Raw genomic sequence first — 21007 nt, forward strand, 5'->3', positions numbered from 1 at the left:
GCCGTTCGGGCTGACCGCCAGCTTTTCCCGGGACACGTGGTGCTCCCGGACCTTTTCTAACCAGGGGAAGGTCCGGGACCGCTGTTGGGTGAGCGGGGCTCCGGGCCGCAAGGGTCCGGCTGTTGGACGTAGTTAAGGATAACTACAAGGCTCTTGCCTAGGCGCAGCAAGAGGGGGTACCCCAGTCCTGAGGTACCGACACTCGTCCTCGCCGGCAAGGCCACCACGAGCTTCCCGGCCCTCGCGCCTTCCCTTGCGATGGAGCTGGCAGCCCGCCGTAGAGTCTGCCAATGGCCGTGACGGCGGCATGAGGTCAGATCACGGTGCAGGAGCTTGCAGCTGCAGGGGCACGAGACCAGCGATGCTATTCTTAGTCTTCGCGGCGTGTCTCCACCATTGAATGACCGCGATGGCTTCTCTGTATGCTGTGCGACCAGCGGACGCATGCGGGCTGCCGCAAAACCCGCAAAAGCAAAGCGGCGCTATGCGGGCTGCCGCATATGCCCGCGATAGGACTCGCGGCTTGTGCGGACGCGGGGCGGGCAGCCGCAACCCGCCCCGCTTGCATCCATAAGTAGAAGCTTTCAGTGACGCAGGTGCCTGTCCAGGCGTCCACTGCTGCTCTGCTGCTCTCGCAACTGCTGCTGCTTTGCCGCGCCACTGCCCTTCCACCGTTGCAGCAGTTGCAGGTCGTCCGCTCCCTTCAAATCAGTACAGTACAGAGCAGAACACATCTAGGGCTTGGCCGCATTTGGTTGGCTCCCGTAAAATTTTTAAAAAAAACATATTTCTACATTTAAAGTACTAAACATAAATTAATCACAAAAATAATTATAGAACTCGTCACTAAATCACGAGACGAATCTAATGAGCCTAATCAATCCATCATTAGAGGTTATTTACTATAGCATTACTGTAGCAATTTAGCATCTAATTACAGCCTAATTAGGTTCATTAGATTCGTCTCGCTATTTACAGACAGCAGTCGCAATGCGTTTTTTATTTCGTCTAGATTTAAGTCTCCATGTAGGTGCCGGAAAAAAAATTTGGAATTTGGAATTTTGTAACCAAACATGGCCCTTGTTTAGTTCTCTTCAAAATTCCAAAACTTTACGAGATTTCCCATCACATCGAATCTTTTAACGCATGTATGAAGTATTAAATGTAGCTAAATAAAATAATTAATTACACAATTTGTCTATAATTTGCGAGATGAATCTTTTGAGTCTAGTTAATCTATGACAGAACAATAATTATCAAATACAAACAAAAGTACTACAGTGCTTTACACCCAAAACTTTATGCATCTAAACAAGGCTCTAACACCAGAGCACCATCTGTTATGTCCCACCTCTTATTTTTCATCGCAAGAACATGCACTAGCAGCGCCATCTCGCTTCTGCTTATTTCCAAATAGGCAAGCAGATAATCCTCTGAAGCAACCAGCGGCAGTGGCCGTATCCCTTTCCTTGCCGAGCAAATCAGCAGGGCACCACAATCTCCCTTCCAGTTACCTCTTTCCAGTTCGATTCGCTCCAACAACAAGCTAGCCAAGCACGCCGCTCAAGTCCTTCATCTTCGAATCCAAGCAGAACAGCGGTGCGGTGCGCCGGCGAGGAAGTGCCACTGGCCACCAGGCGCGCGGCCGCCAGCCACCAAGCTTGCCCCGGATGAGAGAAGTGGGGCCCATTCCTGCGGACGCCCGGGAGGAGGAGTGGGTCTCACGCCCCCCCCCCCCCATCTCCGGCCGTTCTCACGCCCCTGCTGTACCTTTTTGCAGTCCTTCCTGACCATCATGTTCATTGGAAATTTGGAACGGTGGCTTTCCTTTTATCACCGGTGGCGGTGGCAGCTGGTTAATTTTTTAGGTCAATCTTACACCTGTCTTAGTGAGAGTTTTATGGACACAGTTACCTAGATTGAGAACTAAATAATCGTGCCAGATGAATTTCATAGTGATGAAATTCTCCTCACATCCCATGAAACTTCATCCTTCTCTCTTCTTGCCATGTCAGTAAAAATGATGGTATTTAATATCATTAAACCCTCCATAAAACTCCCATTGAGTCCGGTTTTAGTGGGAATGTCATAAGAGTGTCATGGACATTAAATTTGCTAACATGTACTAATAGTATGAGGAGAGAGAAGAGGGTAGTGTTATGAAATATGAGAGAAGTGTTATATTCACTGGCACAATTCTTAAAATTACAGTCTATGTCGATGACACTCCCACTAAGACTAGTGGAGTTGCAGAGCATGCCATCCACGTCGGGGGGGGGGCGGGGGCGGCTGTCTTATTTCAGGCTAAAATACTGTTATTAATTATTATAGATGGATTACAGACTCGATGCTGATGCATATTGTAGTCATGCATGCGTCGTGCGTTCTTTCGGACTTGAGAACAGGCCGCCCGCACCTGGTCCCCGCTCGGATCCATGCTCGTGGGCCGTGGGTTAGTGTAGGTGCACGCTTGACGGGCCACGGCGGCCCGATATACTTATCACCTGATGCAAATCGAGCGGGTCAATGGGGCGATTTGAGCCAATGCAATCAGGAAATCTATTAGCCCAAGGTAAGAAGGTCCACTCTTGCATGCCAGCAATGAGAAAGGAGCAGGTGCGCTCATTTTTCTTCTTCTCCCTTTTTATTATGTTCTTCTCTTTTGTTTGTTCTTTTCTATTAACCCACGCGCTGTAGCACATGTAACCAATTTCAAATTCCGATTGCACAGTTATATTTCTTTCGAAGAGACCTTCAAAATAAGACCCCACATGTATATGTTTCGATGATATTTTTTGAAGACACCTAAATTGCTTTGTGTATAATGGAAAAATACCAAAATAAATTAGTTAAAATGCTCAATTAATCTATTAAAGTTGCCTATTATTAATCATGTTATATATCTTCACCTACTACCCAACAAAGTTGTTTACCCACGTGTACTAATAACACCAAACAATCTATCATCACGATATGAACATCAATATCAACTTAATTGAAATAAGATGAGTGAAGCAATTTTTTAAAACATCATGAGCAACTATTTTAAAAGTCATGAGCAAATTAGAATATAATAAAAAGCATTTTCTTAGCAAGAAAAAATATCACTAAAACATATTGATGTGAGGTCTAGTTTTGAAGCTCTTGTTGACACGAACGCTATGGTGCAATCAGATTTTGATTTGGACGCTCCATTGTGAGGCTATGGTTTTTTAAATTTTTAAAATTGCTTATGTGCGCTGATGTCATCCAAAATTCGTTTCTCCCTCTCACGTGCATGTTTTGTTCATTTCTATCCGGTGTCATATGCATGTAAGTGCATCGAAATCCGAGCAAAAACCAATTTCTTTCCTAGAAAAGGAAAAATAATCCCGTACAGCTGGTTGTCTTTCTGTAAAAGGGTAGGCCGTATAGATGGATTAAATTACGGCCAGCCGTAAGTTAGCTATGTCCAAATTTATTTCTTATCTTTACATATCTTTTTTGTTAGTTAGTGAAGTAAATAGACTTATTTAGTTTTTAAGCTAACTAGTTCGCGGTATGGATATATTTTGTTCGTGATATGGATGCAACTAACAATGTATAATATATTTGTTGAGATGATTTGTTTGTGTCATTTGTGAGCGGGAGGAGATCGCACAAGAACTAATCACACCAGATCTGTCTAGAAAGAGGATCTAAAGAAGCCAAATAATTGGGAAATGTATTTATTGTCAGTCTAACTCTTACATCCAAATATCATTTTAATTAGAGTTAGTTCAGAATTAGTCATAAGCTAAAAATTAATTCTAAACTCTAACTCACTTAGAATCCAAACAGGCCGAAGATTAGCAAAGCAAAGGTCACGTCGTGACCGGACACGCCACGCCAAATAAACGCACATATATACGCACATATATACATAACAACACGTCCTCGTTCACAAGCCGATCGAGACGGGCATCGGGCTTTGCTCTCCGCGTGTTTGTTAGCTAGCTAGGTTCCACGAATCACAAGCAGGGATCCATGGCGGCCATCGGCTTCATCCCCCGGTCCTCTGCACCGCCGGCGGCCGGGGACCTCGCGTACCCCAGGGTGGAGGAAGGACTGTACGCCCCGGCCCCGGCACCGCCGAAACAAACGAGGGTCAGGCAGGGGGTGAGCGACGCTACCCGGAACTTCGTCAAGATCGCCAGCATCCTACCACTGGCATACCCTAAGCCAGCCCTCTTTTACCTTAATGACTTTTTTAACTTAGATTTGGTCAAATTAAAATTGCAACTTAACAATTATATTGATCATAGTAAACATGGGAACAACTTCAAATGTCTGGCCAATCATAGTTATCTCTCAGTTAAGCTAGTTCAAATCGAGAGAAATAAGATTTATGATATGATTTATAATCTTTTAAAATTGGTCATTAATTTTAGCAAAAATTAAGCTAAGAAATAAGATGGGAGAGTCTTTTGGATGATTGTCTACACACATTCATCAAGCGAGATATCTTCTTCGAGTGGATGAAGATGATATAATTAATACTTCATGGACTTTAATGTTGAAGCATAAATGAATTGTCCACCTCTTCCCATGAACTTAAGGTTTTGGGTTGAATTGGTTGATACATGCAACTCAATATGGTATCAGGGTCAGAGGTCTCTGTTGGTGTTTTACTGCCAAGATCTCCGAGGTATATTTCGAGGAGATTGTTTGTAGGCACAGACTCGTCGAGATCAGAACGCGATGGTACAAAGAACACAAAGATTTAGACATGTTCAGACCGTCATACCATACGTTCTGTGTGGTCGTTTGTATTGCCTTTTCATACCATACGTTCTGTGTGGTCGTTTGTATTGCCTTAGGTGTTGAGATGTTTTGGAAGGATCCTTGCCCGCTCTTATATAGTCTGGGAGGACAGAGTTATATGGAAAGTACTAGCCAAGTACTACTAGAGTCCTACTACAACGAGTTCGAGTAGTTTCCATGTACATCAACTAGTTCTACTGTCGTACGAATAGTTATAAGAGAGGTAAGGTGTATCCATGTGCTATTCCTTACTCTAGAATATTCCACGTCTGTGAGCAGTCCCGCTGCCCTGGTCTGACAGTCTCGAGTTCGAACCTCAGCAGGTGCGATTAAATAAAATAATTGCAACCGACTCTTATTTTCACGTTTGAGGCATAGCAGAGCCTACACGCGAGGGAGAGTGTTAAAGTATAAGTGAAATGCCCATCTCTTCTCATCAATTTAAGTTTTTGGGTTGAATTGATTGATGCATACAACTTAATAGTTAAGAAGCGTAAGTTGATAAGAAGAAATTAGGTAATCTCTTTGAACTATTATAGACTTGTAAGCTTATTTTATGTTTTTCTAGGACTTAGTGTGCTTCTACTACTTATATTGTAATCTATGTAAGTATTGAATCTAAGTGCTTATATACCGAATTGCTTGTGGAATTTTTTGTTGTGTATCGATTTTTTTAGATTATACCGAATACCGAATTATATGTTGAAGTTTTGACATGACATACCCTAAGTTCCAATCCTAGGTCCGCCACTGGGCACAACTGCACAAGTTTATCAACGCCGGCACGTTATGGGCCCGATACCCAGTCGGTCTGCCACTCCCTCTGCGTTGGCGAATGGCGATAAGGCGGGTCTCAGTGAAAATTTTATGGACACAGATACCTAAACTGGAAACTAGGTGATGAAACTCTCTTCACATCTCATAAAACTCCATCCTTCTCTTTTCTTGCCACGTCAGTAAAATTAATGATATGTAATGTCATAAAACTCTTCATAAAACCTCCACCGAGACTAGTCTAAGAGCCAACACGTGTTTCACTGTTTCCCCTACGAGAAGATCAAGGAGCACACCCAACCCACGTGGCCACGTTCATCACCCGGAAAATGGAGAAAAAAAACTGCGCGCCACGTTTCAGTGGGTGGGACTCGGTACAGATATTCCTCCGGGGCATACTTGTGCTGTTGGCATCCAAGGTCCACGGAAGATTTTTTGTTTGAGGTGCATCAGATCGCTAATCGCTTTTAGGTGCATCCCGCGCTAGCGCACGCAGCGGAATCACACCTGCAGCATGTCCTGGCTGCTGCGTGAAACATCTCTTTCTACGGCCGGCCGGGCTGGGCTGCATCTCCACGCATCATCAAAAGACACGAAAGCTTTGGCAACGGCAAGTGCCCCTGTGGCCCTCGTCTGTCGAGCGCCGGGCTGTAGCTTTCCGGACTGCCCATGCCTGCCCGGCTTTCAGCTAGCAAACGTTGAGACTTGAGTTGGTAGCAGGTCATACAGTACCATACTTAATCTTGGTTTCACAAAGGATGGTCCAGCTAATTACGGTACTAATTGCGGTTGAGCGATGAACAGGAAGCTCTCGGCTCTCGCCACTCCGGCTAATCACCAACTAACAACCACCACCGCGGCATCCCCGGACCGGGCAATCACGCCACGACGAGGATGAGGACACCGGCCTTGTCTGGTTGGTGTTAGATTTCTAGCGCTAGTGAATAGTAAAAGTTTTTGACTACTAATTACTGTGTCAAACGAAGTCAGTTTATAAAATCAATTTCAGAACTCCTGCGCTTGTGACTATAAAGAATCTAACGAGGTCTTTGATCGCGCGTTTAGAGGATGAGTACTGTAGCATCACTGTAGCAAATCATCGATTAATTACCGTCATTAGATTTGTCGCGAAAAGTTACACCCATCTCTAAAATTTTTTTGCAAATAGACTTCATTTAATGTTTCATGCATGCGAAATTCTTTTTTCGGGATGCGTGGGTGCTAGATTTCTAGCTCATCCAAACAAGGCCACGACCGCCGCTACTGGTAGGTGTGCGGGTGGGACAGGAAAGGACAGGTGCTGGTCCAGCTCAGCTCAACTGTATGGAACGCGACGCGAGACATATTCCTTTCCATTCTTGCCGCCGCTCGCTCCGGGCTCGGATCGCACATTCGCTCGGCGGCGCAGCTTTTGGAGCCAGCCATCGATCGGGAGGAGAATGGACAAGCACGGGCGAGCACAGCGGGGGAATGTCCACCCTGCCCTCGCTCGCTCCGCGTGTCGCCTCGCTACACAGGGAAGAGACAGCAAGGAAGCGGAACAGCTGGAGGGCATGCAGGGTGTTTCCACTCTCTGGCCGGCAGGCCGAACCGAAGCGCCGAGCCCGAGCTGGCAGCCAGCCTTGAGCCTTGAGCCTTGAGCCGAGATCTGTCAGAGGCTCGGTCCGGAAAGGCGCAACAAAACTTTCCCAAAAAGCCCTCCCCCCGAAATGTTCTCCCCCTTCCAGCTGCCGAGAGAAATCGCCCACGCGCTTGCTTGCGCCAATCGCGCCACACGCCGGCTGCCAGTATCCAGCTTCCACCGGCAGCAGCAGCAGCCGAGCCGGTGAATTACAGCGGAGTGAGGCGACCGTTGCGGCGCCTCGCATTAAACTACCCTGCCGCCCCCCACGCCCCACCCCCGCTCCACGCCGCCGCGCAGGTCCGGCGGTCCGTCCAGCGGGTTCAGCAGAGTTGAGTTCAGCCGCCTCGGTTCCGGCCTCCAGGTGGGTGGATCCGTCCTCGCTCCGGGTTCCCCGCCCGGACTGCTTGTCGCCGCTCGCGCTCCCGTTCGGGGTCTGATCTGGGCCGCCGGCGTCGAGGAAGCTGCGTCATCTTCCGCGGGAATTTGATCTGATCGGGCGGGCGGCCGTTCTCGGAGTCGAGGATCTTGATTCGGTTTGCGCGACGGGGTGCAGGCGCGCCTTTTTCTGTCCCGGCTCCTCACGTCGGATTTGACTCGAGGAATCGGTTTTCTTCAACTCGTGTCGAAGCGGATTTGGTCAAAGTCTGAGTGTCTGACCGACGGGAGGGGAATTTTTTCTGGTTCGGTTTGGATCTGGCTTCGACAAAGGCTGGAAGGCGGTTGGCCATTAAACCGCCGCCGCTGAACTTTCTGCTGTTCGAGCCCAGTTGGATCGAGGAGCAGTTCACTGTGCCGTCCCAAGAATAGCAGAGCAAGAGGGTTACCGTAGGAGCTCTGCGGGAAGTGCTGGTTTTTGGTTGTTTGAGCCCAATCGTGCCCAAAATTGGATTTTTGGGGCCGCGAGAGTATTCCGGGGCATCAGGATTCAGGACTCCCTGGTGCTTCGACCTGTTCAGCTCGTTCTTTTGTTGGTGGGATCGGAGACTAGAACCGGAGGGAAATGGGGGTGATGTCGAGGCGGGTGCTGCCCGCCTGCAGTAGCCTCTGCTACTTCTGCCCCTCGCTGCGGGCGCGCTCCCGGCAGCCTGTCAAGCGGTACAAGAAGATCATCTCGGAGATCTACCAGCTGCCACCGGTATGTCCGATTCTGCTGTTTTTTTTATTCTGCAACTGGATGTGTGGTCAAAACTGTGAGGGAATTTGATGGCAATTGAATTTTTGGCGTTATAGAACGGAGAACCAAATGATAGAAGAATTGGGAAACTCTGTGATTATGTCTCGAGAAATCCAACACGCATACCAAAGGTAATGCTTTCAACATCCACCCTTTTTTTCACAGAATGGAGACACAATCATTGTTCGTTTCCAAGAGTTGAGACTGGACTCTAGGCAGTAAGAAAATCAAATGCAATAGTGCAAGCAAACTGAAAAAAAAGGGAATGTTTTTGAGTTTAACTGAATAATCACCCTAATGGAAAATTCTGAAGCTGGTGTATTTGATATGTACTTGTAATGCTATGTCAAGAAATGAATGAATGAGTTCTGTAAACCAGGATTCATGGTCACACTCAAACCTTTTGTGGGCAGATCACAGAGTATCTTGAGCAGAGATTCTACAAAGATCTGAGGCATGAGAATTTCACTTTGGCCAAAGTTGTGCCATGCATCTATAGAAAACTTCTCTGCTCATGCAAGGATCACAGGTAGGTGTTAAGGTTCTCGTCTACCAATGACACATCCATACTCATCTGTTGCTCTCGTGCTGATCATATTATTCTTAATTCAGGCCATTTCTAGCCACAAGCTCATTATGCACCATCCGCACTCTTCTTGATCAGAAAGCGCATGATGATCTACAGGTTCTGGGTTGTCTAATGCTTGTTGACTTTCTCAATGGCCAGGTTGGTTACACAACTTGCAACAATCAGCATTTGCTGATAGATATTGCCATCTATTTAACTGAATTAGATATGTTTTGTAGGTTGACAGCACGCATATGTTTAATTTGGAAGGTCTGATACCAAAACTTTGCAAAATTGGTCATGAGCTAAGGGAAGATGATGAAGGGCTCCGTCTTCGATCTGCTGCACTTCAGGCTCTTGCTTCTATGGTGACACTTCTTTTTAACTAAATTGTTCCTATGAATAGTACAAGGCATTCTTCACAGATATATTGTATCAACTACATTGGTCTAACTTGGAGATTTTTAGGTCTAACATTTACGCTACCCTTAGATTGTAACTTTAAGTTTTCCTGGTTGCTTTGCATTGCTGATTCCTTTTTTTTTTTGCTTAGCAAAAATAATATCACCAATGTACTAGCACAATCAAGTTGGGTAACAACAAAACATGGCCTTCTATTTTTTTTTATTTGCAGTGTTGCTTGTATTCACTCTTTGTGCATACCATCTCACTGCTAACTCCTGTAATCAGGTCCAATACATGGGTGATCATTCTCACATTTCAATGGAACTCGATGAAGTAAGTCTTTATTGCTTTTCTATTTTTACATGGTGCATAATTAATTCTGTAAATATTTATCACTTTCATATTTTAATCGAATTTGATGAAGTAAGTTTTTATTTTGTTTTATATTGCTACAAGATTGCTGGATAACTTCTCGGAGATGTTCTTGATTTTCTTATTCGCATTGTATATGATTAGTTGCAATCATCTGGAATATGAATCAATGGATTCATTTTGTATCAGAAACAGGATGACCAAATACATGCAAGAGAATATTTTTACCTTGGTGACTTCTGAAAATTGTAGATATAGACTACTCAATGTAGAAACGAGTTCAACAGTAGTTTTAATCGATAACTGCTGAGAAATAATACTTTATGAAACAAAAAAATAGCAGCATTGAAATTAGGAGTGCTGTGTCTAAATTCTGTATTCATTCTTGAACACAGGTTGTCTCAGTGATCATAAGCTGTTATGAGGTTAATCAAACTCTCTCAATAAAGGAGGTTGTCAGACTTCAAGATGATGATGATTTGGTCACTAATGGGAACTTGGCTGTGGTACCAGTGTCTGGGCAAAATAGTGCCAAAGTGGCATCTGATACAATGTGAGCTATCCTGCCAGTGTGAAAAGCCCATTTCTAAATCCTTGTGCATCTTTCAGTGCTATAATGGTTTAATGTGTCAGCAGGTCTGTATCTGAAAATCCAGCACATTGGGCAAGAGTTTGCTTGCGTAATATGGCTAATATTGCAAAGGAGGCAACAACAGTGCGTTGTGTTCTTGATCCTCTCTTCCGCCTTTTTGATAGCCATGGCTATTGGTCTCCGGAAAATGGGATTGCCCTTTCTGTTCTGCAAGAAATGCAGAAACTCATGGACAAATCAGGTGCAGCAATTTCCACCCATGTAATTTCTGTTTATCCTCCCCCCCCCCCCACCCCCCATCTCATTATGCTTTTCAATCATTATCGTTCAACAGCAGACAAATTAAATACTTTGTTAACTTACTGTTCTCCCTCATATTGCCAGGGCAACATGGCCATTTGTTGTTATCTTTCACTATAAAGCACATAGATCATAAGGTTATTGCCAAGGAAACTGCCAAGCAAATCAGCGTTGTAAAAGTTGCTTCAAATCTTGCAAGACATGCAAAGTTGAAGGCTTCAGTGACAATAGCAAGTGCAATCAGTGACTTAATAAAGCACTTGCGCAGATGTATGCATTTTGCTATTGAAGCATCTAATGCTCACGCCGATGATGGCAAATGGAATAGCTCACTTCATGTGGCCTTGGAGGATTGCCTTGTGCAGTTGACAGAAAAGGTTATCATGTTGTTTTGGTTCCTTATTACTAACTACCCATTTGCTCTCACCACAGAGATCTTTAAGTTGCTCATTTCACTTCATAGGTTGGGGATGTTAGTCCTATTCTTGACATGATTGGGGTAATTCTTGAGAATCTCTCTCATACTGCTACCATCGCAAGATCAACAATTTCATCTGTTTATCGCACATCACAAATAGCAGCTTCAGTCTACAAGTCATCTTACCATCAGAAGGCAAGTTCCTGGCATGCCCACTACTGCTTGAGAAGTAATTTTTGCTTTAAAAATAGTAACTGGAAATTTGTTGTGCATATCTCAGGCATTTCCTGAAGCTTTATTTCACCAGCTTCTCTTAGCAATGTTGCATCCAGACAATAAAACAAGGATCGGTTCACATCGTGTTCTATCCACCATTGTTGCACCTTCGCTGCTGTGTCCATGGTCAGCCATGAGCTTTCCAATCCCAGTGAAGAACGATGATTTGCAGAACTTACGTTTGTTGGCTCTCTCAGCTTTCTCTTCTGAATCCATAATGAATGAAATTAGGACCCAAAACAAGATCCAAGAATCCTTGCAGAAAAACGACAAATCAGAAGCTATACTTGGTGCTGGGAATGGATGCACACGGACAGAATCAAATGCAAGGCAGTATCTAGGGAGCCCATGTCTGAATGAACATCATCTTACAGCATTTAACGATGAAGTATGAAATCCAGCTGGCATATGTATACTACCTTATTCTCTCTGTTTTTTAATTATTTTTGGCATTGCATGTTAGTGTCCAACTGATGTATCGTCTTATTTTCTTCCATCCAAGCAGAATATGAAGTTCATGAAGCTGAACACCCACCAGATTGTTCTTCTTCTTTCATCTATTTGGAGTCAAGTATCTCTGGAGGATAACTCACCTGCAAATTTTGAAGCAATGTGCCATACCTACAACATTGCTTTATTTTGTTCGAAATCAAAAGTAAGTCAAGTTTCAGTATATGTTACTATTGTTATCCCATAGCCAAGGCTACTGTTTTGTGATATCAAATGTAGGTTTCTTTAAATAGATAGATGGAACATATGTTACTAAGATATCTGAGGTTAGAAGCTACTGTTTTATTCTGACAGAAAGCCCTGAAATAAATACAGAGCAGAGAATAGAATGATTCACACTGTTTGTGTTATGCCCTCCATTTAAAATTTATCTATTATGTTACTTTTTAGATTCCCAGGCTAATAGGGCCGATCGATATCTTTATGTTCTTAAGACTTGGAAGTAGTTTAATATGTGTGTGACTGAGGTTTTTTCGTGGCAGAGCTCCAGTCATGTGGCACTAGTTCGCTGTTTCCAGTTAGCACTCTCTCTCAGGAGAAAGTCTCTTAGTCACGAAAGTAAGTTCCTTCACCATTGTCTGATTAATTCCCTTTTTCCACTTTTACATAAGTAAATTATGTTTCAATAACTTGTACCCTTCTAGGATTTCACCAAAGTTGCAGTTACGTGTATGGCTTGATTTCCTCGCTTACCCTTTTCACTGTAATGAAGATGATTTGCAGCCATCTCGGAGAAGGTGTTTGTATACAATAGCATCAGCAATGCTCATCTTTTCAGCAAAAATAGCTGATCTTCACCAGATAATTCCTGTCGTCAAATCAGCAGCACCAGAGAAAATGGTTTGTTGGTTCTGATCATGTGTATATTACATGTTCTTAAATCAACAAAAAAGAAAAAAAAACATTATCTAGCCCTTGGAGCCTTATAACCAATGCAATGAACATATAATGTATTAATGTTCAAGTTGCATTTACTCTTCTGTTGATTTTGCAGGTTGATCCACATTTTTGTGTGATGGATGATTGCCTCGTTAATACCTCTGCAGAGTCTCAGATGGTTTTTGGTTCTGAGGAAGATGAAAGTAATGCTCAGGCCTTTCTTTCAGCCATAAACAAGGATGATGTGGAGTTGATAGAAACTGTGATATCCCATTTTAAGAAGAAGTTTGAAAATTTACCAGAGGTGCATATAGATTTTCTTAGCATTTTATTTACTTGTTTGTGTAGAACAAATGACTTATTTAGTGTCTTTACTTGTGATCTGCAGAAGTTTAGCGGGATAGAAGAACAACTTCTTCAAGAGTTTTGCCTCGATGATTCATTTCCTCTTGGCGCTCCACTATTCATGGAGACACCACACTCTTGTTCGATATATGCTGAAAAGGATGACCACTGTTTTGATGAGGTCCCTACTGATCCTTCACAAACAGTTGATCTTGCACTACAGTGTTCGTAATGACAGTTGCATTATTGATGTTCTAACTTGTCCTTTTTGCCGCTTGTCTTCTGCCCTCAGGATGGTGTTCCTTCTGAGCTAGACGATGACGACGACGACATCATCTTCGAACACAGTGGATCTCAATCTGACAGGAAAACATCTGGTTCTATGGCTTCATCAGATGTTCTAACCGTCAATCAACTAATAGAATCTGTATGTGCCATCTCTACTAACCTCCGCACCTGTTACTTTGACCATGTGCGGGTCCATCAGTTTTTATACATAACTGTTTACCATGCAGGTTCATGAGACAGCCAGGCAAGTCGCTAATGTTCCAGTTTCTGCCAACCCTGTACCTTATGACCAAATGAAGAGCCAATGTGAAGCCCTGGTTATGGAAAAGCAACAGAAGATGTCTGTTCTCTTGAGCTTCAAGCATTCGAGGGCTGATTCCCATGGCTCAACCAGGGTGGATGGGCTTGAAATGAACGAGGCATGTATATCTTCAAAATATAGCCATCACACGTATCATTCATTCAGATTTCAGATCTGTTTTTTTTTTCGTGAGGAAAATGCTGTTCAGATCTTAACATCACTCTCATCAATTGTCATCTGTTGCAGTCATCCCTGCGATCAGAGCCTGAGATGCAATCAACTAGGAAGGGGCGCATGCGCCGCAGCGATTCATTATCCAGCGAATCTGACTGTTCGTTCAGGCTGCCACCTGCAAGCCCATACGACAAGTTCCTGAAAGCGGCTGGACGGTAGCTTGGCACGGCTTCGTGAAGCTTGGCGCTTCACTTCTGTATACAAGAGAGTTTACAAGATTTTCATGCCGTTCCCTGCGCCTTGTTCTTACTCCCCTTTCTGGGAGTTTTCTTTCAAGTGTACATTGACATTCCTCGGCAAGGTGTACAAAATTTTATTACTGTTGGAGACTCATAATAAACGGAAATGTATAGGTAATCACACAAGTTCTTGTATCATACAATATTTGTTCATTTGTTCGACGTGAAAGGAATAAATTTTACCCAAATGCTTGCCTTGTTGCTGTTGAAGAATGAAGGCCTTTCCATTTGCTTCATTGTTCGCAATATCCACGCCGTCCCTGTATCTTGCATACTCGTTGCAGCTTGTAAACCTCTACGGCTGCAGATTCACATTTCCTTGGCTTCGTTCAGTTTCAGTTCAGCGACCTTGACGGATGTATTCTTGAGAGATGGGATCAATCAGCAACTGATGAACGGTGAGGCCTTTTTTTTTTAAGTTTTCTCTTCAGCTAGGAGCGTTGTGCTCTCTCTAAACTCCAATGTAAGAAGAGAAGCGCTGCAATGCAATCGGACTGGGACTATGTTCCTGAATTTTGAAAAGATTTTGTCATCGTCAAAACGAGAACGCTAAGACATGCAGGTGCTGAAATTTCGAGGTAAAAAAGCAAAGTTAACAGAGTTTGAGAATCACAACTGCACAGAATGACGAGAGACCGGCGGCGCGCAAGATGGAGGACGCTGAAGAGGCTGTCGCGCCCGTGACTCTGACCGGATGAGGAGCGCAATTCCACTGGTGACGTCGAGGCAGTTAGCCAACCGTCGTCGTTGCCGGAAGGAAAGGGGAAGACGACGATGGGAACGCGGAGGACGGTAGAGTGCTATTTAGCAAGGAGGGGGTTTCTGTAAATATTTGGATCGTGAGTTCATGACTATTGGCCTTGTTTGGGTTCCTACTAGAAATCTAACGCCCACGTTTTTTGAAAAAAAAATTCGCATGCATGGAGTATTAAATGAAGTCTATTTGTGAATTTTTTTAAAAAATGAGTGTAACTTTTTGCGACGAATCTAATCACGATAATTAATCGATGATTGGCTACAGTGATGTTACAATAATCATTCTCTAATCACGCGGTCAAAGGTCTCATTATATTCTTTAGGATTCCTAGCGCAGGGGTTTTGAAGTTGATTTTGTAAATATGCTTTATTTGACACCGTAATTAGTGGTCAAAATGTTACTGTTCCTAGCACAATAGCACAAGAACAAACCAAACAGGGCCATTAACCACGATCAGGGGTTTTTATGTAAAACACTGGATCGCGAGTAGAAAATCATGATCTGATTTAAGGGTTTTATGTAAAAACTAGGATCGCGGGGGATTTATGTAAAAGTTATATTCAGGGGTCTCTTGGAAAAGAGGAAAACCCGTCAACGAGCTACATCTCCGCCGGCCACCGCGAATCCGCTCCATCGCCCAGGCCGCATCCATGCCCCGCTGACCAGAGAGCTCGCGTGTTTTCCCAACACCAAAGCCTCCGCACTCGAACGAGGAGGTACGAGACGAGATGGAGGCGGCGGCGGCGGCGGCCACGAGAATACGAGATCCAGTCGCTCTACTGCGGAATAGCTTCAACTGATTTGGGTGCTAACTGCTGAGCGAGCGAGTCTTGTCTATCTTGTTTGCGTAGGTTTTTTTTATTAATGCGGCATTTCGCTCCCACATTTTGATTCGCGCGTTTTTTATTTGAGGCTTCGCTGGTAAATAATGTAGCAAAATCGTTGAATTTTTACCTTTTTATTCTGCAAACAGGTGACTCGATGGATATAATCTGTGGGCTCTCGCCATCATTCAAAGCCGAGACCTCGCCTATCGTTGGAGATATTGATCCCCTACCTCCGAGAATTTACGTCAAATCCTCTGTGCTTTGAAGGTTTGATCATGTGCTAATCCATTGCGGATTCCTTGTTGACGTGAAGGCGTTGATGGGAGCAATAAGGGGATGTCAGCACATTGGGAAAGCGCCAGAGCAGGAGGGAAAGCTACTTCAGCAGCGGATTCTGGAATGTGACAATGCCGTGAAGCCTAGCCATCCGAGTAATTAGGGGTGGTGGAGCTGAATTTTGCAGAGACTGCAAGGCAATGCATGAGAAGAGTGTATGATAGGCAGGCGAAGGTGTACAGGAGGTGGGGGAAAAGGCAGTCAAATCGACGCCTCCCAATGATCCACGGACTATATATATGGTATTGATTTACCACATCAGTTATATTTTTTGCTTTGCTAAATTTGGAATGCTTTCGTAAGTTTTTAATTAATTTAGTCTAATAGTCTTGGTGAGCTACAAAAATGAGGACCAATGCCTGAACAAACCTACAAAGATTTTGATTTGCTCTGGCCCCTGATTGTTTAATAATTTAATTACTTATAGGCTAGCTACTTGTTGACATGCCAGTATGACACACGCTGTGGTATATGGTGTTATGATATTAGATTAAGCAACCAATGATCTGAGATCCTGACCTACAAGTTATTGATTTTAAAGATGGCTTCAATCTTTGGAATTTTGGCACATGTTATTTTAAATTTATTTTGCTGTACCTTTACATAAATGCCAATGGTAAGAGTTTTCTTTTTTCACTCACCATCACAAACTTCTTTGTAATTGCTAAAATGTTGGAATTGTCTTTATACAATTCCTGACACCCTTTGCTTCTGGATAATGATAATCTGAACCTCCTTTATGTTATGCGGCACACATCATGTTTCTTTGGTACATCCTACATGGATAACAACTGGCATGAAAGACAATAGAGGACTCTAGGTTAACGTCCAAGCGTCAGGGTTATGAGTTTATCTAGAAATAAAAAAGCACGCCATGACTTTTGGAGGACTCAGAGATTCCAGATACTCAATCCTCTATTCAGTTTTCTTGCTCAATGTTTTTTCAAGTGAAAGATAAGATAAGACAACTAAAAGCTCAATAAAGTAGCACATCTGAAGCATAAAGGGCATAGTACTCACGGAAGTTGTGTGCCTACATGACTGATGTGGGATAACCAAGCTTGGAAGTAAAGCTAATATAGAAAAAAAACAGGGTCTCAAAGGTGCATAACATATGAGCAATCTGTGATGTGTAATTACATATCTTATTAAACAAATGCATAAATACACATATAGAGAAACAATACAAAAATGATCTTAGATAAGCTTGCCAGCAGTTTAGCATGCGCAAAATAGATACAGCCATTACTTGTGCTACAATCAAAACGTTTTGCATGTTCAACGTGAGTTATCTTTTGCCTCCAACGCCTATAAAAATAGCAATTCCTATGTCAGAATTCATAAGTAGCTTTTAAGAACAACTGAGAAGACATAGCATAGCAATTCCTCGCATTCCTTGAGTCTAAACTTCAGGTTGATCCTATGTTCCCCTGTTGCATATATAGCTTAGCAACTTTTATCACATCAATATTTTTGTCATAACTATGTTTGAATGTTGACCCTAGCTGTAGCCTTTGATTAGTGAAAGTTAAAAATCTGATCTGTTTTGGTGACCAACATCTTGTTCTCTGCACACGTTCATGTTTGAGGGTTATTTATTTGCTCGTATGTTTTTGCCATTTTTAGGATCTTGATGGCAGCAATGCACGCATTGCTAACTACTTTGACATCATCGCTGGTACAAGCACAGGTGGCCTCATTACTGCTATGCTAGCTACTCCATCACTGAGCAATGCTAAGCAACCATGCTATGAGGCCAAGGATATTGTGCCATTTTATCTCAAGCATTGTCCTCACATCTTTACATGCAGGTTTGTATGTTCTAGAGGCTGCTATTAATCATATTTATTGCTTCTTGGAGGATATTTAAATGTTTGTATAAATAGATTATGTCTGAAGTGAATTATATTTTATCTGTTATTGGAGAAGAATACATGGGAATACTTTGACTTATTCCTTTATCTCATATGCCAACCAGGACCGGATTTTTCTGTTGGTTATGGAAGATCGTACACATAATTAAGCTGATCATTGGGCCGAAATACAACGGTAAGTACCTCCACAAAATAATCAATGATCTGCTTGGTGAGACGAGAGTGAAGGAAACATTGACAAATGTTGTGATTCCTACTTATGATGTTAAATGTGTAAAGCCAACAATATTCAGCACATTTAAGGTTCAAATTCTAAACTTAGTGTACGTGATGCCTTCATTGATTGTTAACGGTGAACTAATATTTTTGTTATGGTGTAGGCAAGATCTAGTTCCTTGATGGATGCTCGTCTTGCTGATGTGTGTATTGGCACATCTGCAGCACCAACCATTCTCCCTGCACACTATTTTGAAACTGTGGATTATCACACTGGTGCATCACGCAGTTTCAACATTATTGATGGGGGCCTTGTCGCAAACAATCCGGTATACTAAATTCTTTGGTGTTGATATCGATGTTACAATTTGTGATTGGATTTTTCTATAAAGTTCCTATATGCTCAATTTCTTTAATTTAATTGTACATTTTTATCACTACTAATTTTTTGGGCAGAATATTAGTTTTTTCCCCCTTATGATCTTCTATATCCTCTGCGCATCAACCTTTATTTGCCAAAACAGACATAAGAGAATGTAAATTCTAACAGACCACCTTGTTCTCTAAGTTGACAGACTCTAGTGGCAATCAGTGAGATAACAGAGCAGATCCGGCTGAGGAGCAAGGAATTCCCTGAAACCAAACCCTTGGATTACCATAGGTATCTGGTAATATCATTAGGCACAGGTCTTCCAGAGCAAGACATCAAGTTTGATGCATTGCATGTTGCCAAGTGGGGATTTTTTGAATGGCTTGGCCGGCACTTTACCATGCCTTTGCTGCTCATGTTCTTACATGCTAGCTCAGACATGACTGACAGTCATGTTGCGAACCTTTTCAAATCAATCGGATGCTCAGACCAACTGTTGCGCATTCAGGTAGATATACCATGTGTTACAAGCCAATGTCAACACTCCCAGTTCTTGTCCTGCGAATGCATGCTGAAATCTATATTCATCTACTGTTTTGCAGGACCACAACATACCAATAGCGTCTGTGTCAGCTGACCTCACAACAGAGAAGAATCTTCAAGGGCTAGTTAAAATTGGAGAAAACCTCCTGCAAAGGCCACTAAGCAAGGATGATTGCAAGATCAACCTCGAGCCAATACCAAAAGATAGCTGCACTCTAACCTATGCTGATCTGCTCACACGGTTTGCAAAGCTCCTTTCTGATGAGAGGAAGTTTAGGCTCCAGAACATAGAACTGGATGCGAGGGTCTTAGCGAACCATGAAACGTGAGCTCTTCAGAACACATGGTCCATGCCCATCTTAGCAATTCGTGTCGATTACTATAAGCAGTTGTGTGTATTACATGTTCTTGAGTGTGTAAATGGTAAAGTGATGTGTTAGCTCAGAGCCCTTTATAATTGGACAAACTGTAATGCCTTGGCACGCCGGGCTATCTAGCTGTGTGTAACGTGAGTGTGAAACTATGTCATGGTGTGGTGAACTGGTGGATCAGCATCCTAGGCTGTAAATTACTATCTGTTGCTCGTATTGAAAATAAAGTATGCTGTGATTATTCCAGCAGTCCAGCTCTCTAATTGGCCTTGGAACGCCGGATTGTTGATCATTTTATCATTTAAAAAAAAGAATCTTGAAGGTTTGCATAGAAATTGCAGAGGTTATTCCTAGAATATCAGGTTGTGATACTTTTCCTTTTAAAAGCAGAGTACACGCTACGAATTATTGGCTTTGAACCCTCTGGTATCCCAAACTTCCCTCTTTCAGGAAAAAAAAAATCGAACTGCACTTCTAATTATTACATACCAACGGGGCCATTAGATTCCTCTTTCTTCCCTCTTCCTCCGCCGGGTCCCTGTCATTGTGAATGTGTCAAAAAAATTCCTTTTTAATACATGTTTGAATTGTTTTTGTTCCTTTAATATATAATGTCTACAGCTCAAACATGATTGTCCTACGCGTCCCCTTTCCAGTTAGTAGGCTTTCCTTCTGGCCATTGCTAAGCTTCTACACCTATCAACTGCCTCTCATCAGCCACATCCATCCAGCTACACCTTTGCAGAACACCCTGTCCTCAATGATGCAGAAGCACTCCTAGTCCTAATTAACCGTATTATCCTAATAGCTTATTTTATCTATAATTCTGCATGCTCATTGCGGAAACCTCTTGGCTTGCACGTCACATACTCACCACAACTGATCTCTCGTGTATATCATCATCGTGCAAGTGCTCCATCGATCACCTATCTTACCATGGTTACACCTAACCACAGCTGGCTCGAGCTCGACACATGATTCAAACCAAGACAGGTGCCATACCAATCCTGGGTAGGAAGCGTACTGGGTACTAGCAGCATGCAACCTAACTGATCTAGACTCTAGCAACGCCGTAGCTAGCTGGCTGATCATGCTCTGAAGTCTGAACTAGCTAGTCCGTCAGTCTGTTTGAGCCTTCAATCTTGGTGAGCACATGTCTGCTCCAGGGTCTCAAGCAGGGGTTTCAGTTGCCTGATGATACATGAAGCAAGTACCCGGTAGTTGGATTATTATATTGCAGGATCTTTCATTTGCCTTTTTTGTCTACAGTATTACTTTTCAGAGTTTCAGTTGTGTCTGATGTTGTGAAATTATTATTCCTGCAAGTTTCGTTTATTACAGTGCAAATAGCTGGACCAACTCCTGGGAATAATCCCACTGTAACAGTAGTGTCTATGCAACGGTGTTATCGCATTGGCGTACGTTGGTGTTGGACTGTTGGTCTCGATCGGAGCTAGACTGATCACTGATCAGGGGAGCTGAAAAATTGCCCAGTCGACCTATAATAACGGCCGGCCTGCACTACGGTGGCCATGGCCTCGAGTCCCGCTTCTCAACAGCTCTCTAGCTCGAAACAGGTGCACGCAACAGATAGAACACGACGACGACGAGCACGGAGTGGAGAGCGAGCTT

General features: G+C 43.2%; 2 protein-coding genes across 6 annotated transcripts; both read left to right on the forward strand.

Moving 5' to 3' along the window:
- Positions 1 to 7272: 7272 nt before the first annotated feature.
- Positions 7273 to 14278, forward strand: LOC120710374 (protein SEMI-ROLLED LEAF 2-like). 4 transcript variants are annotated; one of them, XM_039996017.1, is made up of 19 exons: positions 7273 to 8315; positions 8411 to 8485; positions 8768 to 8883; positions 8967 to 9081; positions 9162 to 9290; positions 9613 to 9660; positions 10095 to 10252; positions 10336 to 10532; positions 10676 to 10968; positions 11055 to 11204; positions 11290 to 11673; positions 11791 to 11940; positions 12278 to 12353; positions 12508 to 12635; positions 12790 to 12978; positions 13063 to 13200; positions 13312 to 13446; positions 13535 to 13726; positions 13855 to 14278. In XM_039996017.1, exons 1-19 carry the CDS (start codon positions 8181 to 8183, stop codon positions 13999 to 14001), a joined length of 2955 nt encoding a protein of 984 aa, XP_039851951.1. In that variant the 5' UTR covers positions 7273 to 8180; the 3' UTR covers positions 14002 to 14278. The 4 variants fall into 4 exon arrangements, with proteins under 4 accessions (XP_039851951.1, XP_039851950.1, XP_039851953.1 ...); XM_039996016.1 differs by having other exon boundaries at positions 7301 to 8315; positions 10333 to 10532; XM_039996019.1 differs by having other exon boundaries at positions 7302 to 8315; positions 8734 to 8883.
- A 1118-nt stretch (positions 14279 to 15396) lies between these two features.
- Positions 15397 to 19638, forward strand: LOC120710375 (patatin-like protein 1). 2 transcript variants are annotated; one of them, XM_039996021.1, is made up of 7 exons: positions 15397 to 15685; positions 15812 to 16243; positions 17628 to 17812; positions 17980 to 18178; positions 18256 to 18420; positions 18667 to 18969; positions 19064 to 19638. In XM_039996021.1, the coding sequence occupies exons 2-7, from the start codon at positions 16241 to 16243 to the stop codon at positions 19331 to 19333; spliced, it is 1125 nt and encodes a 374-aa protein (XP_039851955.1). In that variant the 5' UTR covers positions 15397 to 15685; positions 15812 to 16240; the 3' UTR covers positions 19334 to 19638. The 2 variants fall into 2 exon arrangements, with proteins under 2 accessions (XP_039851955.1, XP_039851956.1); XM_039996022.1 differs by having other exon boundaries at positions 15397 to 15643.
- Positions 19639 to 21007: the final 1369 nt, after the last annotated feature.

Source organism: Panicum virgatum, chromosome 5K (genome assembly GCF_016808335.1).
Source record: "Panicum virgatum strain AP13 chromosome 5K, P.virgatum_v5, whole genome shotgun sequence".
NCBI lineage: Eukaryota > Viridiplantae > Streptophyta > Magnoliopsida > Poales > Poaceae > Panicum > Panicum virgatum.